The sequence below is a fragment of the Quercus lobata genome, chromosome 8 (genome assembly GCF_001633185.2).
Source record: "Quercus lobata isolate SW786 chromosome 8, ValleyOak3.0 Primary Assembly, whole genome shotgun sequence".
NCBI classification, from domain to species: Eukaryota; Viridiplantae; Streptophyta; class Magnoliopsida; order Fagales; family Fagaceae; genus Quercus; species Quercus lobata.
This window is the reverse complement of record NC_044911.1, coordinates 61,776,365-61,798,929: the sequence shown is the minus strand read 5'-3', so window position 1 is coordinate 61,798,929 and position 22,565 is coordinate 61,776,365. Positions and strand designations below refer to the sequence as shown.

The following is a 22,565-nucleotide window of genomic DNA, read 5'->3' as shown; positions in this document are numbered from 1 at the left end:
AACTTCATCAATTTTGAAAAACCCCAAAAAAATTTCAAAAACCCAAAAACCTAGGTCTAATGCATGAAATGCATGAAGAATGAAGGATTTAGACACTTACCAAGTAATGAGAAACTTGATTAAGGCTAAAAATCAACTTAGGATGAAGTTTGGAGTGAGAGAGGGAAGTTTGGGAGGTGAAGAGACATGGACAGATCAAGAGCGATCGAGCGAAATGAATATATTAAAAACAAAGAGAGCATATAATCTAACAATAAGCTTTTTGAAATATAAAATCCAATTAAAATTTAATAAGTAATGTAACATTAAGAAAGTGTTATATAGTATGTAACTTGATTTAAATTCCAAACCCATATTATATATTTATTATTTACACAAGGCATTAAAAAAATCAATAGGTTATAAAAATAAGTAAAAGTTTTTTTTTTTAAAAAAAAACTGCAATCAATTATATATATATATATATATATATATATATATATATATATATATTAGACAACATGTGAGGAAAGGGATTTGAACTAAGTTCTCCCTTTAAAGAAACCAGAAAATGCCATTGAGTCATAAGACTCTTGAGAAATGAGATTTGAACTTACTTCTTCCTTTTAAGAAACTTGACAATGTTATTGAGTTATAAGACTCTTGACTAAATATTACACTTTTAAAAAATTTACATTATTTAAATATAAAAAGAGATAGGCATACATATTACAGTATTGTTTTGTAATAAAAAAAATATATATAACACAGTTCAATATGCTTTCTAAAACAAACAATAAATTATGTTTTTCTCCTTCATGTGTAAGCGTATGTATAATTGAAGTCAATTCTTCAAAAATTATAATTATTATATTTCAAATAAAATTATAGTGCACTTATTTAGAGGGGGGAAATGGCTTTCGCCTAGGGATGGACCCAGTAGGAGGCCTAAGGGGGCCCGGGCCCCCCCTTGGCCCAAAAAATTAAAAAAAAAAAATAGTTATATATACTACTTTAAGCCCAGCCAACCCATATCGAGCCCCCCAGTCCAACCCTGACTGGCCCCCCTAAGCCTAACCCAATTTTTTTAAAAAAATCCCCTTAACACTTTTAACCCTACAAACCAATTCAAATAAAATTATTAAAAAAAAATGAGAGAGACAGAGAGAAAGTCGAGAGAGACAGAGACCAAGAGAGAGTGATTAGAATGGAGAGACTGAGAGAGGGTACTGAGTACTAGCTGGAGTCAGCGACCAACCACGGTGTTGCACAGACCGTCAGCCTCGCATGACGCTGCCACAAGCCACCATCATGCTGCCTAGCCTCAACCGCCACAGACCCACTTCGCTGCCACTACCCTTAGCGCCTCCGACAGCTTGATCTGCCCAACCCACCACTGTCTCTGGCAATTGTAGTCTAGCCTCCATCCTAAAATTCCAATTTGCCCTTTCAAATAGTTTTTCTCTCTTTAAACTTCAAAACCTAACATAACATTGATATAATGTTTGTGTTGTGAATCTATGATTGACTAATTGTGTTGTTGTTTTTTTGCTAAGGATGATTGTAGGAATCTCTTATTGTTTTTTTTTTTTTTTTTTTTTTTGGGCAAAGGATGACTATGAATTGAATTTGAATATGTAATTGTGTTTGGGGCTTGGGAGTCTCTGTCTGTCTTAGAGATTTTTATTTATTTTATTTATTTTTTTGCAACTGATGAGTGGAAGAGTCTGAGTTGAGAAAGTGAGATGTGAGTTGTGATTTATATATAGTTTTTGCTAAAGCATTTGACTGTGAGTTGTTGTTGTATATATAAGTATATACATGGATAAGTTGTAATAATGATATAAGGTTGGAGAGTATTCATTTGTAAAATGAATAAAGTGAAAATTCAAATTATGGAATTTTCTTTGTGAAAATTCAAGTTCCAGAAATTTCGATCGGTCGAGACTTCTGTTCAATCGATCAAAATGTTGAAGGAAATAATCCTGGACTTTCTACAAGATTCGATTGATATTTAATTCCTGGTCGATCGATCGAAAAAGTGCATTTGATTGATCGGAAGTAACTCTCGATCGATCAAAAATCGCAAAACAAAATTTTCTGCAGATTTTCAAGTGACTATTCTGAAAGTTTGAGAACGTTTCAAGCCTTGTGAATGGTTTTAATGAAAATTTTAACTTTCCATACGTACCTTTTAAAGGGTTATGACCCTATGGGTATAAATAGAGGTTTGTGTTCACTTGAAAAAATCTTGTGGATATTCTCCAAAGTTGCTATTAATTTGGAGAACTCAATAACTTGGTTGTATCCTGGGGACAAGTTTGTAAAAACCCTTTAGCAACTTGCATATGGGGACAAATATTGTCTAAGGATAACATTCAATTATGCCTCCAATTTAATCACCATTTACTTGATGTGTTCATCTTCTTCTTTCTCTATTACTCGTTGTTTTGGTAAAATCCCCAACAGTTGTGATTTATAAAATGATAATATATAAAGCATTTGATTGTTTGACACTTTGACTGTTTGTTGGTAGTGGGGCAATATTGGGAATAGGCAATAGAGATAAAGAGAAAGAAGGAGATAAAGGACATATAATGCATTATAAATTAGAAGTGGGGTACCGGTGTGTTTAGGGCAATGAGTGACAAAGATAAAGAGACAAAATGAAAAAGATAAAATAAAAAATAAAAAATAAAAAGAAGAAAAGAAAAAAAAGAAGAAGATAAAGAAACAAAATGAAATAAATAATATAATATATATATGTGACACAAATTTATCACAATAAAATTGTCAATGTTTGATTAGTCCTTTTGTGAGATAATAAATATAATTTTTATTTTATTTGTAAATCATGAGAAAATCAACTACAATATTTGATTTTCTTTTTCAAAAGAAAAGATTCAAATTTAACATATATGGATGCAGTTGAGAATTTTTTTTTTTTTTTTTTTTGCTTCTCTCCGATCCCGCCTAGCTTTAAATCTTGGGTCCATCCTTGCTTTTGCCCTTATTTTTTAAAACATCTAGCATAATGTCCATGTTTTGAAACTATTCAGTATTGTGTTCCTGTTTTGTTATAAAAATCGAGTTATAAGTGAAAGTCGACATTAGCAATGTCAAGTTCTATGCATATTTTGCCACTTAATTTTTCCCCTTATTCATATATCTGTTAGTTTTATTAACAGTGGCATCATGTTAAACTAAGACAAAAATTATTTTCATCAATGCAGTGGCGACGCCACGTTAAGTCCAGGGTATTCCCAAGAACACCCTGACTTGAAAAAAAAAATTATATATAATAATTTAAATTTTTTTTATTTGTTTACCCTTAAAAAAAAAATAGGACCCTCAAGAAAACTCAAGAACACCCTCAAATAAATAAACAAATAAAATTATCTATTCTACTTTCAAGCAAAAAAAAAAAAAAAGCCCAAAAAAATTTTGTAACAGAACAAGCTCACTGCCCAAAGCCCAACATCAATCCTAAACAATAGATGGGAAAACAAACCCAATCTAAAGAAAAAAAAACAACAAATGGTAGCAAACCACAAATTCTCAAAAAAAAAAAAAAACAAAAAAAAAAACCCAATATACATGTCTACCGACTCATCAAGTAAAGCAAAAACTAAAATCAGAAACGGAGAAACCTAACTTAAAGAAAAAAAACCTCATTAGTCATCAACGACCAATGGACAACGCCTCTGCCTCAAACTTGAGCAACAGAGCTCATCAGTCATCACCAATCGGATCGGAGATCGGTCATCTCACCTCGCCAGTTGGATCAGAGATCGGAATAGCATAGATCGGATTGGAGATTCCTACCTCACCAGTCGCCTCGATGTGCTGCCCAGCCCGATGGCGCCGCCCTTTAGCCTCAGGCCTCCCTGCTCCCTCAACCTTAAGGTATTTCATCTTTACTTTACACTTTTCTTCTCTTTGACTCTCTCTTTTTCTCTAATGGGTTTTCTCTCTTACTTCTCTCTATCTCTCACTCTCTTATATCTAAAGACTGAAAGTGAAATGAGAGTCTCTCTCTCTTTAAGAACAAAGACTTTATCTGGTTGGCTAATTCTCCTTTTTTTTTTTTGGGTGAAATTGCTTAGTTTTATTGAATTGTAATTGCTTAGCTTTATTTTAACTTTATTAATATTTGCCCCTGTTTTGACTTTATCCGTTGGTGTTGGTGTTGGTGTTGGTGTTGATGAGTTACTGAGTTTGTCTTTTAGTGTATTGTCTATTGTGAATTTATCATTTGATTGGCTCTTGTGATTGGGGCCAAAGGGCTTGTCTGTTGAGTGGGAGGAGGGGTGGATGGGGGCATGGGGGCATGGGGCCGGGTGAAGTAAAGGCATGAGAGGCAAGCAATGGGTTGGCAGTGGATAATGCATATGGGGTGTGTGCTAATAGTTAGTAAAGAAAAATAATGAAACAACTAATAAACAATAATTAATAATTTAATTAACCAATACATTATAAAAGACAAACAAATTAAAATATGTTAGGCTAAACAACAGTTAATAATTTTATAATTAATGAAACAACAATATAACAAATTATAGTTTATAAATAACAAACAAATTAATGAAATAACTAAACAACAATAATTAATAATTTTATTAATAATGAAATTATCATGCAACAATTTCATAATATGAAAACTCATAACAGTCAATTGTAAATTTTATGTATTTACATTTTTTATTATTATTGTTATTGTCAATATATAAATTTCTTTTTTATTAAATTGTGTAATTTATGCCAGTTAAAAAAGACTGTGAATAAAATTCCAGAAACGCCACTCCATCAATGCCTCGTTAAACAAAGTGAAGAATCCTCCCACTATAAAGGCAGCGCAAAGCAAACACACTTCTCACCAATGACACTCTTTTTCCTGTAGATTCTTCCTCTATAGCTAGTTTGCCGTATCTCTATTAGTTTGACTCTTAGCTAGTGTCGGTGTCTCACATATTATCTTTCATTAACAAAGATGGAGACAGAAATGGAGAAGAAAAGGAGAGGTGCACAAGGAGAAAACAACGAAGAGAAATGGGTTCACGATCTATCTGTGGATCATAAAGGAAGAGTTCCTCTTCGTGCTTCAACTGGTGTATGGAAGGCAGCCTTCTTTATCATCAGTAAGTATATATGATTGTGTGTTTTTTATGCGTATATACCTAGCTTTATATATATAAAAGTGATGCATATGTACTTAGCTAACATTACTAATCAGAGTCTCCATGATTCTCCAATTTCAGCTTGTTTCTTTACTTGCAAATATATTATCATGATCATGATCAGTTCATAGCTAGGATTTTCCGAACTATGATTTTTTGTTTTTTTTCTTAATTTTTTTAAAGTTTGGTGGTCATAATAAATTTCTGGGTTAAATAGCTTACCTACTATCTTGGGAGTTGGGAGTTGGGAGTTGCTGTCAGTCAAGGTACTGGTAATTATTGAGGCTAGCTACTACACCATTAGTGTGCAGTGTGCAGTGTGCAATGAAAAATGGGTCACAAACTCACATGCATCAATACATGAGATCAATCCCAGAATAATAGTGATTACTGATATATAAAAAATAAAAATAAAAAGTTTTCCCTTCCTTTCTTTTTAAATAAATAAATAATTATATTGAATTTAGCCTTCCTTATTTGCGGTATGGTGAACATCTTAGCAAGACTTGAAACATATGCGTGGTCAGATGCTCACGGCATCATGTAAAACTGAAAGAATGTTAACAGAAAATTCACTAAAACAAGTTGCAAAGCAAAAATTACTGATATAAAAGTTGGGTCATACTAATGAGTACCCTTAGGATACTTATTAATAATCTATTTTAGGAAAGTTTTGATATCACTTTTATGGGAAATGAAAAATCTGTTAAAATATTAATTACTTTTTTTTCATTTCTTATGAAAACTTTCTTTAAATGGATTATTAACTAGTAGGGCACTAGTTAGTATTTCTCATAAAAATTTAAGAAAAAAAAAAAAAAGGAAAAATAAAGAAATAATTCGTTTTGTTTTCTCTTTGCTAGTCCAAAGTATGATGTTACTTTATAAGCATGTTGGGTCGTTAGTCGTTACTCTTGACCATATGTGCTCCCAAAGTGTAGGCTTTATATGTTAGTTAAAATTTGTGTACTTCTTGCACTTTTTGCTGTTCTGCACTTGTTCATATTATTAATGGTGTCAAATATGCTGTCTCTTGTATTTGGTGTAGCAATTGAGTTTAGTGAGAGATTGACCTACTTTGGGTTAGCAACAAATCTGATCTCATACCTCACCAAATTGATGCATCAAGACCTCAAAACAGCTGCCAAGAATGTAAACTACTGGACTGGAGTAACAACATTGATGCCTCTACTTGGAGGGTTCCTGGCAGATGCCTACACTGGCAGATTCAATATGGTCATGTTTTCGTCCCTCATATATCTAATGGTAATACCACCTTCCTTTTTTCTCGAAATCTAAATTACACCATTTAAGTGAATATTCTTATTATTCTAATCCTAATAATTTTTTATTTATTTATTTATTTATTTTAGTCCTTCAACTTTAGCATTCATGTCATGTTGTCAAGTTGGTCCTTTTACCCATTACTATCTAGGAAATTGTTGTTAAGTCCAATAAAAACATGTAGTGAGTGTTTGGATCCATGTTCACGTTCACGTTTTAGGTTTTTTTTTTTTTTTTTTTTTCTTAGCACATATGAACAGTAAAATTACATGGATTCATTGTGCAGGAGACAAAGAGCACTGTTCACGAGTCCCACAGCATTATTCACACATTTAAAAATTATTTTGTTACAGTATTTTCAGTTTTCAGTTTTAGCAAAAATAAGTTGTATCCAAACAAACCCGTAGTATCACATATATATTTTTCGTCTATTTTTCAAATATGTGAAGAGTAATTACACAATTTCATAAACAACAATGGGGATTTGAACTGGGTGCAATTGCCCCACTCCTTCTAACATAAATTTTTACCATTCTTTTTTCTTAATTTTAACTTTTTAACTTTTTTTATTCAATATCCTAGATATTGCATTTGATCTCAATCCCAACAATAGATAGAAAAAAGAATTTAGTTAAAGTTTAATGACTAAATGGCCCCCCCCAAAAAAAAAAAAAAAAACCTTCAAAATCAAAAATGATAATTTATTCAAACAGGGTGTAATTTGTATTTTAACCTTATCTTTTTAACTAGAAAAGTCATTTATTTTCACTAGTCATAATCAAGGCACTGGAGCTATTGAAAACGTGTATTATGTACAAATTTGTAATTGCAAAAACCAGGGTTTGAGCCTCTTGACAATGTCTAACTTCATCCCAAGTCTAAAGCCATGCAATAAAATGATGTGTCTCCGGCCTAGGAAGATTCATGAGGTGGTATTTTTTCTTGCCTTGTATTGTATCTCTGTTGGAACTGGAGGAATCAAGCCATCTCTAGAAAGCTTTGGAGCGGATCAATTCGATGATGATCACTCGGGAGAAAGGAAGAAGAAGATGTCTTACTTTAACTGGTGGAACTTCGCGCTTTGTTGTGGGCTAGTGCTTGGTGTAACAGTAATTGCTTATGTTGAAGACAATGTGGGCTGGGGTGTTGCTAATCTTATTCTTGCTATCGCCATGGCCATAACAATAGTAACCTTCTATTTGGGAAAGCCTTGGTACAGATACAGATTATCAAAAGGGAGCACTTTAACACCCTTGTTGCAGGTCTTGGTTGCAGCTATAAGAAAGAGAAATTTACCAGCCCCATCAGATCCTGCTCTATTGTATGAAGTTCCCATTACACACAAGTCTCAAGGAAGGCTTCTATGTCATACTAGTAGTCTCAGGTATGATAAGCATGCGGCACTATTTAATATCACCATGTTAAAACATTATTTTTTTAAGGAAAAACTCAAGTATAAAGGTCATGCAACTTGGTTCCAAATTAAATTCGACCATATAGCCTGTAGCCTGAAAATGGTAATTGTACAATGTTATGATATTCTAGAGCTCTTTGGGTAACTTCATTATGGAGTTCCTAAAATTTTATCCATCTATTTTAAAATGAGTATATTAGATTTTACTATCTTCAATAATTTAAATAAATTCCAAAATGGTGATAGTCAATATTTATAAAATGTTGATAATGTGGCAAAATTGAATTCATTCATTTTAAAATAAATAAATAAAATTTCATGAATTCTATGATGGAGAAACACAAGAATTTTAAAATTCCAATTATACACATGGAATGGTTTTGTTGCATTGGCCAATAAATCACATGAATAATGAATTTAATTAAGAAACTTATATATAGCACACAAGTATTTGTACATAAGTTTTGTCCATTCATGTAGCACCTATAATTAAAGGACTTTAATAAGCCTTCCAGATAGAAAAGACACGTTACACTGCTTGAAATCAATACAATTAGTAGTTGAAATATTATTAAATCATAAAAAATGTTGTAAGTTCATGTACTACTAAGATATATATGTGCCTGCACGTTCATGTCTATTGATTCTAAACAAATTTTTTTTTTTTTATAAGGATTCTAAAAAATTTTGTTTGATAGGTTTCTCGACCAGGCAGCAATAATTGAAGAGAAGGACAATATATCAATTGAGCAGAATCCCTGGAGACTAACAACTGTGACAAAGGTAGAGGAGACAAAGCTTATTTTGAACATGATCCCCATATGGCTAACATCGTTAACATTTGGAATCTGCGTCGCACAAGGCCCAACATTCTTCGTTAAACAAGCCGCTACATTGAACCTAAAGGTTACTGACAACTTCAAGATCCCACCAGCCTCCATCATTGCTCTTGGGGCTGCTGGAATGTTAGTCTCTGTCACCATCTATGAGAAAATTCTTGTTCCAACGTTAAGGAAAGTTAGAGGCAATGAAAGAGGCATTAATATCCTACAGAGAATTGGTATTGGCCTGGCATTATCAGTTTTAGCAATGTCTGTTGCTGCCTTAGTTGAAATGAAGAGGCTAAAAGCTGTTGATAATGAATTAATTCGGAAAGGGAAAACTGGGCCTTTGTCTCTGAGTGTTTTCTGGCTAGCTCCACAAACCATAATTCTTGGCATTGGAGATGGGTTTGCATTGGTTGGGTTGCAAGAGTATTTCTATGACCAAGTTCCAGACTCAATGAGAAGCTTAGGAATTGCTTTCTATCTAAGTGTGCTTGGTGCTGGAAGCTTCTTAAGTAGCTTTCTGATTACTGTCGTGGATCATGTCACTGAAAAGGGTGGGAGAAGTTGGTTTGCAAAGGATGTGAACTCCTGCCGTCTGGATAATTTCTATTGGTTATTGGCAGCAATGAGTGGGTTGAATTTGTGTATTTATGTGGTTTTGGCTATGAAGTATACTTACAAAAATGTGCAGCGAAGGGTGATTGTGACTGATGGTAGTGACTAGTATGAGGGTGATGGGGTAGAGTTGTTGGCTTGAAATGTGATGGAAAATTGTGAAAAATGCATCTTAAGTTGCTTGCCTGTTAAAATCATTGTGTTAATATTGGACAGTTTTTTTCCTAGTACAAGTTTATCAGTTTCATTGAAGTTTTTTCACGTTAATGTATATTATTCTTTCATTATAAGAATTAGAAATTGGTTAAGGTATGCATCCATTAACTAGGGCAGTAAATTAGTTGAGCATTGTCGAGTATTGAATGTTCAAACTTAACTCGACAATAAATATAAAATGTTCAAACTTGACTTTAGTTTGAACCAAGCCTACAAAACAATATTTGAGTTTGAGCTTGTCAGAAGGTCCAAAAGCTTTAGTTCGGCTTAACTTAATTTAATTCATAAATCAAGTTGAGTTCAAGCTCAAACTCAATATCATTATCAAGTTTTTGAACTCAAGATCTAGCATCCATATTAAGCATATTATCAACCCTTTTAGTTTGAACGAGTAGTCACAACTCCCAATTAATTAAAAGCTTAAGAAGATATAAGGTTATTTTTCAAGCTCATATCAAACTTATTATCAAATTCATAAACCAAACTAATTAAGCTAGGCTTGATTTTTATAGAACTCAATTGTTCAAGAGCTTGTTCATGAACAATTGTTTTAACTTGGACTTGGCTTGTTTATTAAACGAGTCTAAAATCAAGGACCAAAGTTAGCTTCTTTATAAACAAACAAATATGAATGAATTTTTTATCAAGCTAAGTCCAAGATATTTATGAGCAATTTGGTGCATTTACAATCCTAGAATTAAGAAATAAGTTAATGGATCTCATTCCAATTGAATATAATATATAAAAGGGCACCGTATGCATTAAGGATTAGTTATTATGAAGTCTAACTTATAAAAATTTGGCATGAATTAATAAGAGACGGTAAAAATACAACTGAAGTGATAAGTAGAACTAAAAAAGTTAGCTCTAATAGCTCCACATCCTATAAAACAATTTCTTGACTGACAATAGCAAGACCCTATATAAAAAACCTTTAAGGACCTTGACCAATGCCTTCACTTCAGTCCCTCCTTAGAGCATCCACATTAGTGGAGGCAAAAATTTAACAATTTAACACCACAAAAAGCTATTTGATATATTTTACCACCTTTCTTTACAAAACACCCAATATTAGTGATTTTATTTTGGTATTTAACACAATAAAATAACACAAACAACATAATAAAATATATATATATATATATATTTTACCTTTTTAGCTACTGTGCTCATCCATTTTTGGCTGTATACTGTAGCGCAACAGCCAAATGATACCAATGCACTAGCTTTTTTTGCCACTTTTGTTATATCTAGTTGCTAAATTTAGCACTTTAAAAGCATTCCCATCAGCTTCCTGTATACTCTTCTAAATTAGAAAAAGGTGCAAGTTTTACACATTTTGAGCAAAATAACACCCACATCAGTGGGTGTAAAGTTGTGTATATTTTACACCTGACCGTGTAAATGAACAGTAACCGTGTAAATATACACGGTTACTGTTCACCGTGCAAACCATTTTTTTATTTTATTTTCTCTCTCCTCTATCAAACTCCTTTCTTCCCCAACCATTACAACAACCAGCGCGCCAGAATCAACTGAAAATGAACTAAAGACATCTACTGAAAATTAACCAAAATCAACCCAGTATCAACTGAAAATTAACCCAAAATCAACAGAAAATTAACCCAAACACATCAACACAGACAAATCTACACAGAGATAAACTTGCTTAAAAAAAAAAAAAAAACACAGAGAGATCGGAGCTTATCGGAACAATCAGTGCTTGACTGGAATGATCGGAGCTCATGGGTCTCGCTTGATCGGAGCTCGTGGGTATGGGTATGCGTACTTGTGGATCGGAGCTGTGGAGATCGGTGCTTGCCTGATCGGAGTTGTGGATCGGTGCATGTGACCGAGATGGTGTGGATTAGACCGAGACGGAGAGAATGGTGTTGATGGAGTTCTCTGGTGCTTCTGGGTTTTGATCGTGAGAGAGGGTTTTGATCGTGAGAGAATGGTGTTGATGGAGTTCTCTGGTGCTTCTGGGTTTTGACCATGAGAGAGGGTTTTGATCGTGAGAGAATGGTGTTGATGGAGTTCTCTGGTGCTTCTGGGTTTTGATCGTGAGAGAGGGTTTTGATCGTGAGAGAATGGTGTTGATCTGGTGCTTCTGGGTTTTGACCGTGAGAGAGGGTTTTGATCATGAGAGAATGGTGTTGATCTGGTGCTTCTGGGTTTTGACCGTGAGAGAAAGAAGAGCAAGAAAAGAAAGAGAAAACGGCAGAGACAATGAAATAGAAAGAGAGAAAGAAAGAAAATGAGGTAATGGAAAAAGAACGCGTAGGTGAAATAATATTAAAAAAAGAATATAAAAATATTATTTATATAAAATATCTTGTATAATAGATGATCTGATGTGGGTGTTTTGTAAAGATAAATGTGTAAAATAGAAAAAGTAACCTTTTTCGTGTAAAATAGATGATGGATTTATGAGCTGGTGTGAATGCTCTAACTACAGGACTTCACCCATACAAATGCTCTCAACCGACCCAAAAATCTAAGCTCTCTCATATTCCCAAAAATTTACACCACGTGTCAATCTGAAAGTGGAAAATGCAATAACCGCCTTTTAACACCAACTTTTTTATAAAAAAATTTTAATGGCCTTTTAAGTCTTTTACTTATTTTTTATTTTTGAATGGCAGATAGAGAAATTTATTTGTTTTAATAACACCAACGTCAATCTTTGCACAATTGCACATCTGTCAGCACGCCAACTTGCACGAATATTCGCAATCAAACTAATCAGATATTCGGCAGCGGGTATTATTATTGGCGGAACTGATTCTATTTTATCACATTGACAAGACTCGTGAGAATTGAGTTGAGATGCTGTAAGCACGAGTTCTAGACATCAGACCAAAAAGTGATTCAATGCATTTAGCAGTAAATGTAGACTTTGGTACTTTGAAATTTTGTTCAAATTCGTAATAATTCACCTGCCAGGCATCGAATTCAGCTTATCAAAAAGAAATTCGTTAATATCATAATTTAATAATAAAAAGTACTCAGCAAAAAAATTTTAATAATAAAAAGTAATAAATATGAAATGTACGTCACATATTTTAACCCTATCATAATTATTAGAAAAAATTACAAAATTCATTACTCTATTTTATTTTCTAGGGGACATTATTCTATTTCTTTATTTATTTATACTACTATTTAAGAAGTTTTTTTTATTTGGATTTTTTATTCTTTTGGTTTAAAAATATTCATACACTCTTATGTTTAAGTAGAGACAAAATTAAAGGACAATTCAGTAAAATTGAAATTCTAACTCCCACTAAAACAATGCCTAAAAAATAGAATCACTCTCCTGTCAATTTTTAAATTGCTTTATCCACTTATAAATTAGATTTTCAAAAAAACAAAAAAAAAAAACAAAAATACAGTTTTTTTTTCTAGTATAGATAAATAAATTATCATAAGTTGTAACCCATGAAAGATGAAACTGTAAACATGACATGTTAAAAAGCTTATGTAACTTCAAAAAAAAAAAAAAAAAAAATTTAATAACAATTGGACAAATGAACAAAATAAACACCTTTTAATTTTTTCAACAGTGAAGTTATAAGTTATAACCTTTTAAAATTGAAGAAGAAAGGTATATATCTTTGACTAAATTTTAAAAATCAAAAGTATATTTCACCAAACAAAGTAATAACGTCAAGATTATAAGTTCTCCTTGTGTATGCCCATTTTTATATCAAAGTTGTTTTTTATACAATATATTTATTAATTATGCCTTGCTTATAGTATTTGGAGCATTGAAGATTCAAAATTTTCTTTTTTCTCACAAGACGGTTTGTATGAAAAAAAAAAAAAAAAACAAACAAACAAACAAACAAAAACAATTCCTCACATCATGCCATTGTCAAAATTAGAAACAACGTCACATCATTTAATATGGTTCAAACTCCTTGTATCAATACCATAATTTGTTTTCCTAAACAAAAAATCTTAACTTTGCCAATTCCTCACGTCACTTAATATCTAATGGTTTTCAGATGTTAGGAATTAATATCCTTGAGTAGAAATAACGTCACACCATTGCCAAAAATAGTTCAAACTCAAGACTTATCCTACACCGATACCTTGACCGTTAAGGCAACTAGGCAAACCTTTTTTTTGAATATAAGGGTCTGTTTGGATACCGCTTATTGTTAAAAACTGAAAACACTATAACAAAATAATTTGTAAATATGTGAATAGTATTGTAGGACCCAGTTTTAAAATATTTTTTTAATAAAGTATTTGCGGGTCCCGTGAATAGTGCACAACACTCACTGGAAAAACATAATTTTGCTTTCTCTTCCTGCACTATAGCCATAGGTCCCACATCTGAAAACGTGAAACGCTCTTCTAAAAAAAAAAAGTGAAATGCAAACACAAGTTCTTTTCAGCACTATCCAAACATACACCAAATAAATTCCCTTCTCTCACCTCTCCCCTCTCCCACCAAATTCCCTCAATTTGAGAGAAGTACAAATGAAGGGTTTGGATGGGTTCAAATCCTCATGGTGTTTCAAACAAAAATGTCTAGGGCTCAAATCTCCATCTATTAAACTGTAAAAAAAAAAAAAATAAATAAAATAAGGGATTTGAAAGGCTTTCGAACCAAGATTCTTTAAACCTTTCTCATTCTATTCCCTTCCCTCTACTTCTCCTCAATCCAAATACACCTTTAAATTAAGGGGGCATGACCCACTTTACCTCTAAGATGATATCGAATTATGATTGAAACCATTTGAGGGAATGTCTACATTCTTTTCTAATCCAAGCCCCTTTGGTTCCTTTGCATATTGTGAGCACTTTGTCAAAATTGATCACCTTGCTCTTTACTTATGAGAAAAATAATAATCATCCCAAAATTTAACAAATTAGTGATTTCAAAATTCAATTAGTGGATTATGATTTTATACAAAATTATTAGATCAATTTCATTATGATTTTAAGAATATCATAATGAATTTACTATAATAATTCTATTATGATATTCTTAAAATCTTATCCATATATTTCTTAAATAAATGAATTAAACTTTATCACATTATCAACATTTAAACAAATGTTAACTATCATTTAATTTCACAATGTTTATTATGTACAAAATCATTATATAATTGACTTAATGTAAAAATTTTTAATTTACTTTGATGGTCTAAATGGAAAAATGCGTAGGTATTTATATATATATATATATATATATATACAAGATAGAAATTCTACTCTAGCTTAATCTAAGTATATATGTGTATGAAACTCAATTTTGGAGAGTTGAATCTCGGCCCTTACCCCTAACACCCCACAACCCCTTATACTTAGGTACTTATAGAGTATAACGAAATTGTACTATTTCCTCTCACATTTATGATAAATTCTATCATAAATTTAATGAATAAACTCCACAATGAATATGAAAGAAATAAGTACTTCGAGAGTACCTAAGAATTACTCTCTAAACAATGCTAATATATATAATCATTCTTTAATGTTATTCTTGCATAAATAAATAAATCTTGAATGTGGATAATTTCAAAATTTTAAGGAAAAAAAATCCACCACAGCACGTGCAAAGAGGCTAATTATTTAAATATCTATTAAAATTATTGATTCAATAGTAATATTAAATCATTCGTTTTAATATTTAAGATTTGAAGAACTTGATGTGATGAAAGGTAAAAAACCATGCTAATCAGCCTAGAAAGTAGAACTGCCCGTACAGAAGCAAAATAGCCAAGGGGTCGGTGAACCCTCGCGCACAAGTCACAACGCATTCCCGTACAAGCTAGGCCCACTCCAAAACGACGTCATTCTAAAAACAACGAAAACGACGTCGGATCCTTTCGCTTTCCCAATTCTCTGTGCCCTTTCAAATTAAGCAGAGAGGCAGAGATAGCTAAAAGAAAGTACTAAAGAAGAGAGTACCGTACGCACTACGCAGAAGACCTGAAAAGCTCAACACAGAAACAAAATCAGATAAAGAAGAGAGAAATCAGGTTGAAATTTCTTAAATTCCAAGGGCACACTCTGAGTTTCTAGAGAGAGAAAGCGAAGCAAAGCTTAGAGAGAGAGAGAAAATGCAAACAGAAGCGAGAGTAGGAGTGGTGGTAGAAGGAGGAGGAGGAGGAGGAGGAGCACAGAGAGGTCTGAATTCGAGCCACGTCGATGGCGGTGCGAGGAAACTCTCGCAGATCGGAACTTTGTCGCAGCTTCTCGCCGGAGGCGTCGCCGGCGCTCTCAGTAAAACCTGCACTGCACCGCTCGCTCGCCTTACTATTCTCTTCCAGGTTCGCCCCTCGCTTTTCTTCGTTTTCACTGTTCGATTATTTTTCTTTTTTACAATTTTGTTAAAATTTAGGTTCTGAGGCTGTATTGGTTAGGGAATGATGTGTAAATAATGAAATTTTGAATTACTTATTTTTAGTTTTAAGAATAAATTTCTGATTATGCTCATTGAAGTGGTTATGGTTTATTTGATTTTTTTTTTTTTTTTTTTTTTTGAAACCGAAATTGAATTGTTTAGGTGCAAGGTATGCATTCTGATGTTGCAACAATGAGAAAACCTTGCATATGGCGCGAGGCGTCGCGGATTGTTGGTGAAGAAGGAGTTAGAGCTTTTTGGAAAGGGAATCTCGTTACAATTGCTCACCGTCTGCCTTACTCTTCTGTCAATTTTTATGCATATGAGCACTATAAGAAGGTTAGCAGAAATGTGTTATATATATATATATATATATATATATATAGAGTGGACAAAATTTAGCTACAAAATTAATTGTTGGCTAAGGCTACAAACTAACTTAATAAAATAGATATTATTATATATTTTGAAAATCTAAACGTTAAATTACATGTTTTTTACACTTTTAATACACATGTCAAATTTTATGTCAATCAGATATTATTTACTATATGATCTATAAGCTTATATTTTATGCATAATTTTAAACCACAAAAACTTGCAATTTAAACAATTTATTGATAACATAGCTATTGATCTTTAATTTTCTATAAATTTTGCAAGCATGAAGGATATAAGAAGAAGATGTACTCCAATGGTAGATTTATCAAAATTCACTTCTAATAAAAAGATATTGGGTAAGTTTGTAGCCTTAGGGCTACAACTAATTTTGTAGCTAAACTTTGTCCATATATATATATATATATATATATATGTAAATATCATTGTATGAAGTTAATTACTCGAGGAATTTGCTTTTAGATAGTCATTGTTAGCTTGTACTACATTGATTAGGCTGTATTTAATGCGATACAGTTACTAAAGATGATTCCGGGACTGGAAAACCATAGAGATAACATCGGTACAGATCTTTGTGTGCATTTTGTAGCCGGTGGTTCAGCTGGAATAACAGCTGCTTCGGCTACATATCCGCTGGATCTTGTAAGGACACGCCTTGCAGCTCAGGTAAAGACCGTTTCGCTCAAAGGCAGAGTTGCGTTTTCTTTTACCAGTGCCAATCATTCTCATTTGATAGGTTTTTTAAGCATTGATTGAAACAGTTCTATTGTTTTTTGGTTATTCCTGGTGTAGTTGCTGTTGTAATCGTTGTTGTCTTTTTTTTGTTGTTGACATTTTAAGTTAATGTTTAGGTTGCTTACATTCAGCCAAAAAAAAAAAAAGAGTTGCTTACAGTGTGACATAAACATGAGATGTGTTGACTGAGTGTATCGCTTTTCATTTTTTACTATGATTTTTTGAGGTTAAATACATCATGAGTAGAATCAGTACTCCTTTTACTTTTCCATATTTCTGAAAAAGTTTATGTAGATGTATATGTATTTTCCAATACTAATATGAGTTTTGTTCGGCCATTACACACAATTCATATATTATATAAATTATCCCTACAATTGCTTTGAAGTTTTCATATTGTAACTTGTTACTATTAATTTAAATGACCCCTTCGTACAAGGCATTAGTTTCCAATTTTCACATCATATGCCTCCTTGCTAGGTTTTGATTAACCTTATTGAGAATGGGCTTCAGCACTTTTGGAGAGGTCATGTGTGATTAAATTATGTTATTTACTTAGATAGCAGTGATATGAATCATTTGAAGCTTTATCAATGGACCTTAAGTGATGGTCTTTCAGCCCAAGCCTTGATTTGGCATGTATTGGGAGATGTGGGGCCAATTTGGGACAGTACTCCCAACTCCATCCACTATTTATAAGCTGTTGTTGAAGGCCATATACTTTTTCCCTTATAAGATAGTTTTAAGTTGGAGTTAAGTATATAACTTTTGATATTGAAGTATCTATTCTCGAAATCCGAGTATAATAAAAAAAAAAAAGAAGTCAAGAAATGTTTGCGCAACTTTTTTCTCCTTGCTAGAAAGTCTTGATTAGCAGTTTTAAGTCTGATTTTCACTTTTGATATTGACGTATTTATTCTTCAAATCCAAGTATGATCAGAAAAAGGGAGTCAAGAAATGTTTTCCCAACTTCCAGTTTCAAATTTTCATTTATAGTTATGACTTGTTATTTTGCCTGTTCAATTTTCTTCCCCATTTACTCAATTAGTTGGAACTTTGCAGACAAATGTGATGTACTACAGAGGTATTTGGCATACTTTACAAACTATTACCAAGGAGGAGGGTGTTTTGGGCCTCTATAAGGGACTTGGAGCAACACTTTTGGTATGCTTATGATGTTAATTGTAACAATATCTGCGCTGAGCCCCTTTTTGGTGTGTAGTTGATTGCTGTTCTGTTGTTAATGCAGGGTGTTGGGCCAAGCATAGCAATCAGTTTTTCAGTGTATGAAACATTGAGATCTTTCTGGAAGTTGCATAGGTAATCACATCATAAATTGATTCTGTAATTTTATCTTTCTGACATGACTTCTTTTGATTACTATTGCATGTATCCTGTTTTTAGGCCTAATAACTAATATTCATTATCTTTACATCAGGCCCGATGATTCTACTATCCTTATCAGTCTGAGTTGTGGAAGTCTTTCAGGAATTGCATCATCAACAGGTGAGTTGTCTTAGACCTGATATATCCAAGTTTCTCACAAGTTTTGAGAGAGATCCTAGTGTTTCTTGTTATTTATATGAGGGTGGTTTTTGTTTTTCATGCAAACTAAGACCAATTTTGTTGTTGGCGATTTGGTATTTTGTCTGGTAAATGGCTTACTATCTGTGTGCTAGTTGCATATTTTCTCTGAATAATTGCCCTTTAGATAATATTTTTCTATCCTCTATTGCTAACAGAAACAAAAGACTTTGCTGTATATAACTGTCTTTTGCATTTCTGAGAATGTGCTTTGGTTTTATGATTCCTATTGTACTACTTTCAACTAAACTTTTTTATCAAATGCTAATTGGCAGCATTGTTTCAGTTAATGAGCTTTTGGTTAAACTATTTCATATGTTCAATTAGCGATTGTCAATATTTAATAATAGGAATTAATACATGCGGCTGTGGCTATGCTTTTGATGCAGAGAAACAGGGTGTGGTGCAGCCTCTGCACCAAGTATCTAACCAGATTGACTGACCCCTAGAGCCTGAGACCAGACTGGAGTTGTTTTTTTATCTGGCATTTGAGAATTTTAGTAAGGAAGTCAACAAAAAACTACCAGTTTTTGTCATTCATCTAACTTTATCTTTTATATAAAGATATTTCTTGGATTAACTTCATTTTTCAACACTTCCTCAATAACCTGTCTCCCCAAGCTTTGCAGTTGGTTCCATTATGGGGTGGCACTACTCTCAGATGAACCTATTTTTTCCTCAGTTATCAAATGTGAGAGGCGTCCTCTTTTGAGGTATGCTTCTCAGTCAGGCTTCCTTTGCCAATTGCTTAATGGGTGTTGGTAGCCTTCCAGCCTCTCCAATACGTGTGAGGATTCCATTCATTTGTTTCTTTCAGAAAATGAAGCAAGCAATGACTTCAGCAGGAATTAAAAACAAATTGGTTATGCAAATCCGCAAGTAAAATCCAAATTAAAACTCTTATCTATTTTTTTGGAAGCAAAAATCAGTTGCTTCTGATTGAGTAGATCTGTTGCATTTGTCAAAACCATTGCTATAGCAAATAAAGACATTGCATTCGTAATTTTTAATGCACTTCAAATTCTCATAGCCTGCCCATAAATTGTGTCAAAAAAATTCAGCTTCATTGGTTTGCTTGGAAGTGTCTGAGGTGAGTTTATGGTTCTGCCTTCACTTACGGCCTTATCCATGGTAGCAGTAGGCCTATTCCTGCTTAAGCCATACCGGATCTGGTTATTGTTCAAACACTGTATTTATCTTCTGCGGATGTTGCAAAGTGAAGTGTCATATTATCTATGACCTCATCATCAAGTATCTAACCTAAATTTTTTACACATGTGCCCAGTAGGACTTGAACCCATGACCTTACCTTCCAACCAATTATTATGGGAGAAGGAAGTGCCAGTTGAACTATAATTCATTGGCAAGAATCTATCCTAAATTACTGTGCAAATTCGAAAATCATTCAGAGAGTTATATTATTTGTCTTTATGTTGCAACAATAGTTTGGTAGAGCTTCAAAGTTTCTCAAAGAGTGCCATCTTGTTTAGCAGCCCAACCATCAATTACTTTTCTCCAATGACCATAATTTGCTTCTTCATTATAGGAAGCTGCTCATGAGTTCACATTTTTCCTGATCATACGAATATGATAGCTTTGTTACCGCATCTTCCATTGCATGGCATGCTTTTTATAGTAATTTGTATATTACTGCAGTTGAGAATTGATTGTGTACCACATTTGTATTTGAGTTTCTCCTTTCTTTAGTAATATTCTTTTGTACTATTAAAAAAAAAAATAATTGATTTGGATGCTACATGTACCCAAAACATGATAATTCATATGTGAGGTCTTTTAGATAGTTTGTTTACTTCATAATATGGCTCTGTGGAATTATAATAGCGGTTTCTCATTTATGAACCTTCATGTTTGATGAGCTTCAATATTTTGTTTGCGTTGAGAAAATGAGATTGTCAACCATGAGACCTAAAGAGGTTTCATGACCTTGATAAGTATAACATACAAATTTCAGTTCAATGAGTACCCGATTACACAAGAGTGTCTATTCATTTTTCTCCACCACAATATGCAGCTACATTTCCAATTGATCTTGTGAGGCGCCGTAAGCAATTGGAAGGGGCAGGTGGCCGGGCTCGTGTCTATACAACAGGCCTTTTTGGTATATTTAGGCAAATAATCCGGAATGAAGGCTTCCGTGGATTGTATAGGGGCATTCTGCCAGAATACTACAAGGTGGTGCCTGGTGTAGGTATTTGTTTTATGACTTACGAGACACTGAAGAAGCTGTTGACTGATACTACTACCAGTTTGTAGTTGGCTCATGTCATTGTTGGTAGTCTGATATGCAACTGAAATGATGGGATGGGCATTGTTATGTAAGCTCATTTCTTTACTTGGGTCTTCGCACGGTGGTTGAATTGCAAATGCTGTTGGGAGAATTCATTTTTGCATGTATAGATACAGAACAGTTAATTCTATACCTAAGTGTACTGACAACGTGGTTTGTCTTCAAAATTGTCGTAGATATCATTCATCATTCTTCTCTTACAAGTTAGTGAGCTGCAATACAGTACTTTTAAGTGGAGCTTTTTGCTGCTGCTGCTTTTTTTAATTCATGATTCCTTTGTAAACCTGAAATTGTAGTGTGATCTAATGTCAGAACAAATTGGGTTCAATAAGCTTTATTCCATTGTTGGTGGTCTTCTTTTCAGAGCTGCAAATATTGTTTCTGCACTGCTAGGTACATGGGCATCAGTTGCAGAGTCTTGACTCTCGAGTTATTTTTGATATATCATATGTATTTGGCTATATACCTGAATAATTTTTTTCTTTTCTAATTGGCTAGTATTATTTGAGTTAAACCTCGTTGGTGAGTCCAAGAAAAATATGTTCTTCGTTAGGAAATGTAGCAGCGTTCTCTTCTTAGATTGTTACATAGGTGATTTAGTATAGCTGGTGGTGACGGGACTCCCAAAAGGAAAAAAAGATTTTTTTGGTATCAATTATATCAAATTATTTACATAACAATCCAATAAGTAAATACACTAGTCACTATGTGATAAGTTGGTGGGATCAATTTTGACAGGAGTATAAATTGAATTACTCATGGATTGTTACGTACTTACACGGGTGACTTTGTGTAATTGTTACAAGAGCTATTGAGAGTCCCATCACCATGAAGTTCGAACTGCAACAGGCCTAACTTCTCAAAGCCACGAGTTACTTGGTTGCTTACCTGATCCTATCCTCATCTTTTCCTATACATTATGTTTAGGAGTTTATAAAAGAATAGAATGAAATGAATAGACTATAAAGAAATGGTATGGAAATAATGTATGGGATAAGTCATGCAACTAAAATTACACAAGGATCATGTCTCTTTGATCACCATACAACAGGTTGAAAGAAGATGACTCCAATTCAACAGTTTGAACTGAATGGACTACAGCTAGTATTGAATGAGATTTTTTTTTTTTTTTTTTTTTAATGGTTGTCTTGACAGTCTTAGGTAACGCGTTGTCTTGTCTCATGTCTCATGTCATGTTTGTGAAGCACTGAAGCTTAGCTTTTATTGGTTGTGATGAATCTCAAATAGTCATTCTTTCATGTCATGTCTTGACAACAGTTTTAATTGTTTATAACTTTATATCTATAATATATTGATTATTAGTTTTGGTACTTTGTGCTTTATGCACCTAGTATCAGGACGTAGTTTAAATATGTTTTTAACGAATTTTTATAACGGGTCGGGTCATGGGTTATCTGGATTGGGTCACAGGTTAATCTGTTTTTGCTTCAGATCAAAAAAATCGAGGTCAGGTTAGGTTTTTTGGGTCGGGTCGGTCAGAGTATTGCCATGTCTAGTTTGAAGCTAAACTTAAAAAGAGATGCAAACGTACATAGAAGCGAGGCAAACGTACCACTCAGCCCAAAGTACACTGGAGAATTCTAATTGGGCTCTTTTTTATCTTCTTTCCCTTTCCTTCCTTTTTTAACTTTCGGCCCAG

At 33.2% G+C, this 22,565-nt stretch overlaps 2 protein-coding genes across 6 annotated transcripts; both read left to right on the top strand.

Moving 5' to 3' along the window:
- Positions 1–4,795: 4,795 nt before the first annotated feature.
- On the top strand, positions 4,796–9,548 carry LOC115955856 (protein NRT1/ PTR FAMILY 5.6-like). Its single transcript, XM_031074231.1, has 4 exons — positions 4,796–5,117; positions 6,205–6,422; positions 7,280–7,824; positions 8,553–9,548. The coding sequence occupies exons 1-4, from the start codon at positions 4,970–4,972 to the stop codon at positions 9,403–9,405; spliced, it is 1,764 nt and encodes a 587-aa protein (XP_030930091.1). The 5' UTR covers positions 4,796–4,969; the 3' UTR covers positions 9,406–9,548.
- A 5,811-nt stretch (positions 9,549–15,359) lies between these two features.
- LOC115958179 (mitochondrial substrate carrier family protein B-like) lies at positions 15,360–21,366 on the top strand. 5 transcript variants are annotated; one of them, XR_004084470.1, is made up of 8 exons: positions 15,360–15,805; positions 16,042–16,218; positions 16,795–16,944; positions 18,076–18,177; positions 18,263–18,333; positions 18,452–18,519; positions 18,987–19,097; positions 20,630–20,716. XR_004084470.1 is itself a non-coding variant. In XM_031076569.1 (7 exons), exons 1-7 carry the CDS (start codon positions 15,596–15,598, stop codon positions 19,037–19,039), a joined length of 831 nt encoding a protein of 276 aa, XP_030932429.1. In that variant the 5' UTR covers positions 15,360–15,595; the 3' UTR covers positions 19,040–19,639. The 5 variants fall into 5 exon arrangements, 2 of the variants coding, with proteins under 2 accessions (XP_030932429.1, XP_030932428.1); XR_004084469.1 differs by lacking the exon at positions 20,630–20,716 and adding an exon at positions 19,227–19,639; XR_004084468.1 differs by lacking the exon at positions 20,630–20,716 and adding an exon at positions 19,219–19,639.
- The last annotated feature ends 1,199 nt before the right edge of the window (positions 21,367–22,565 follow it).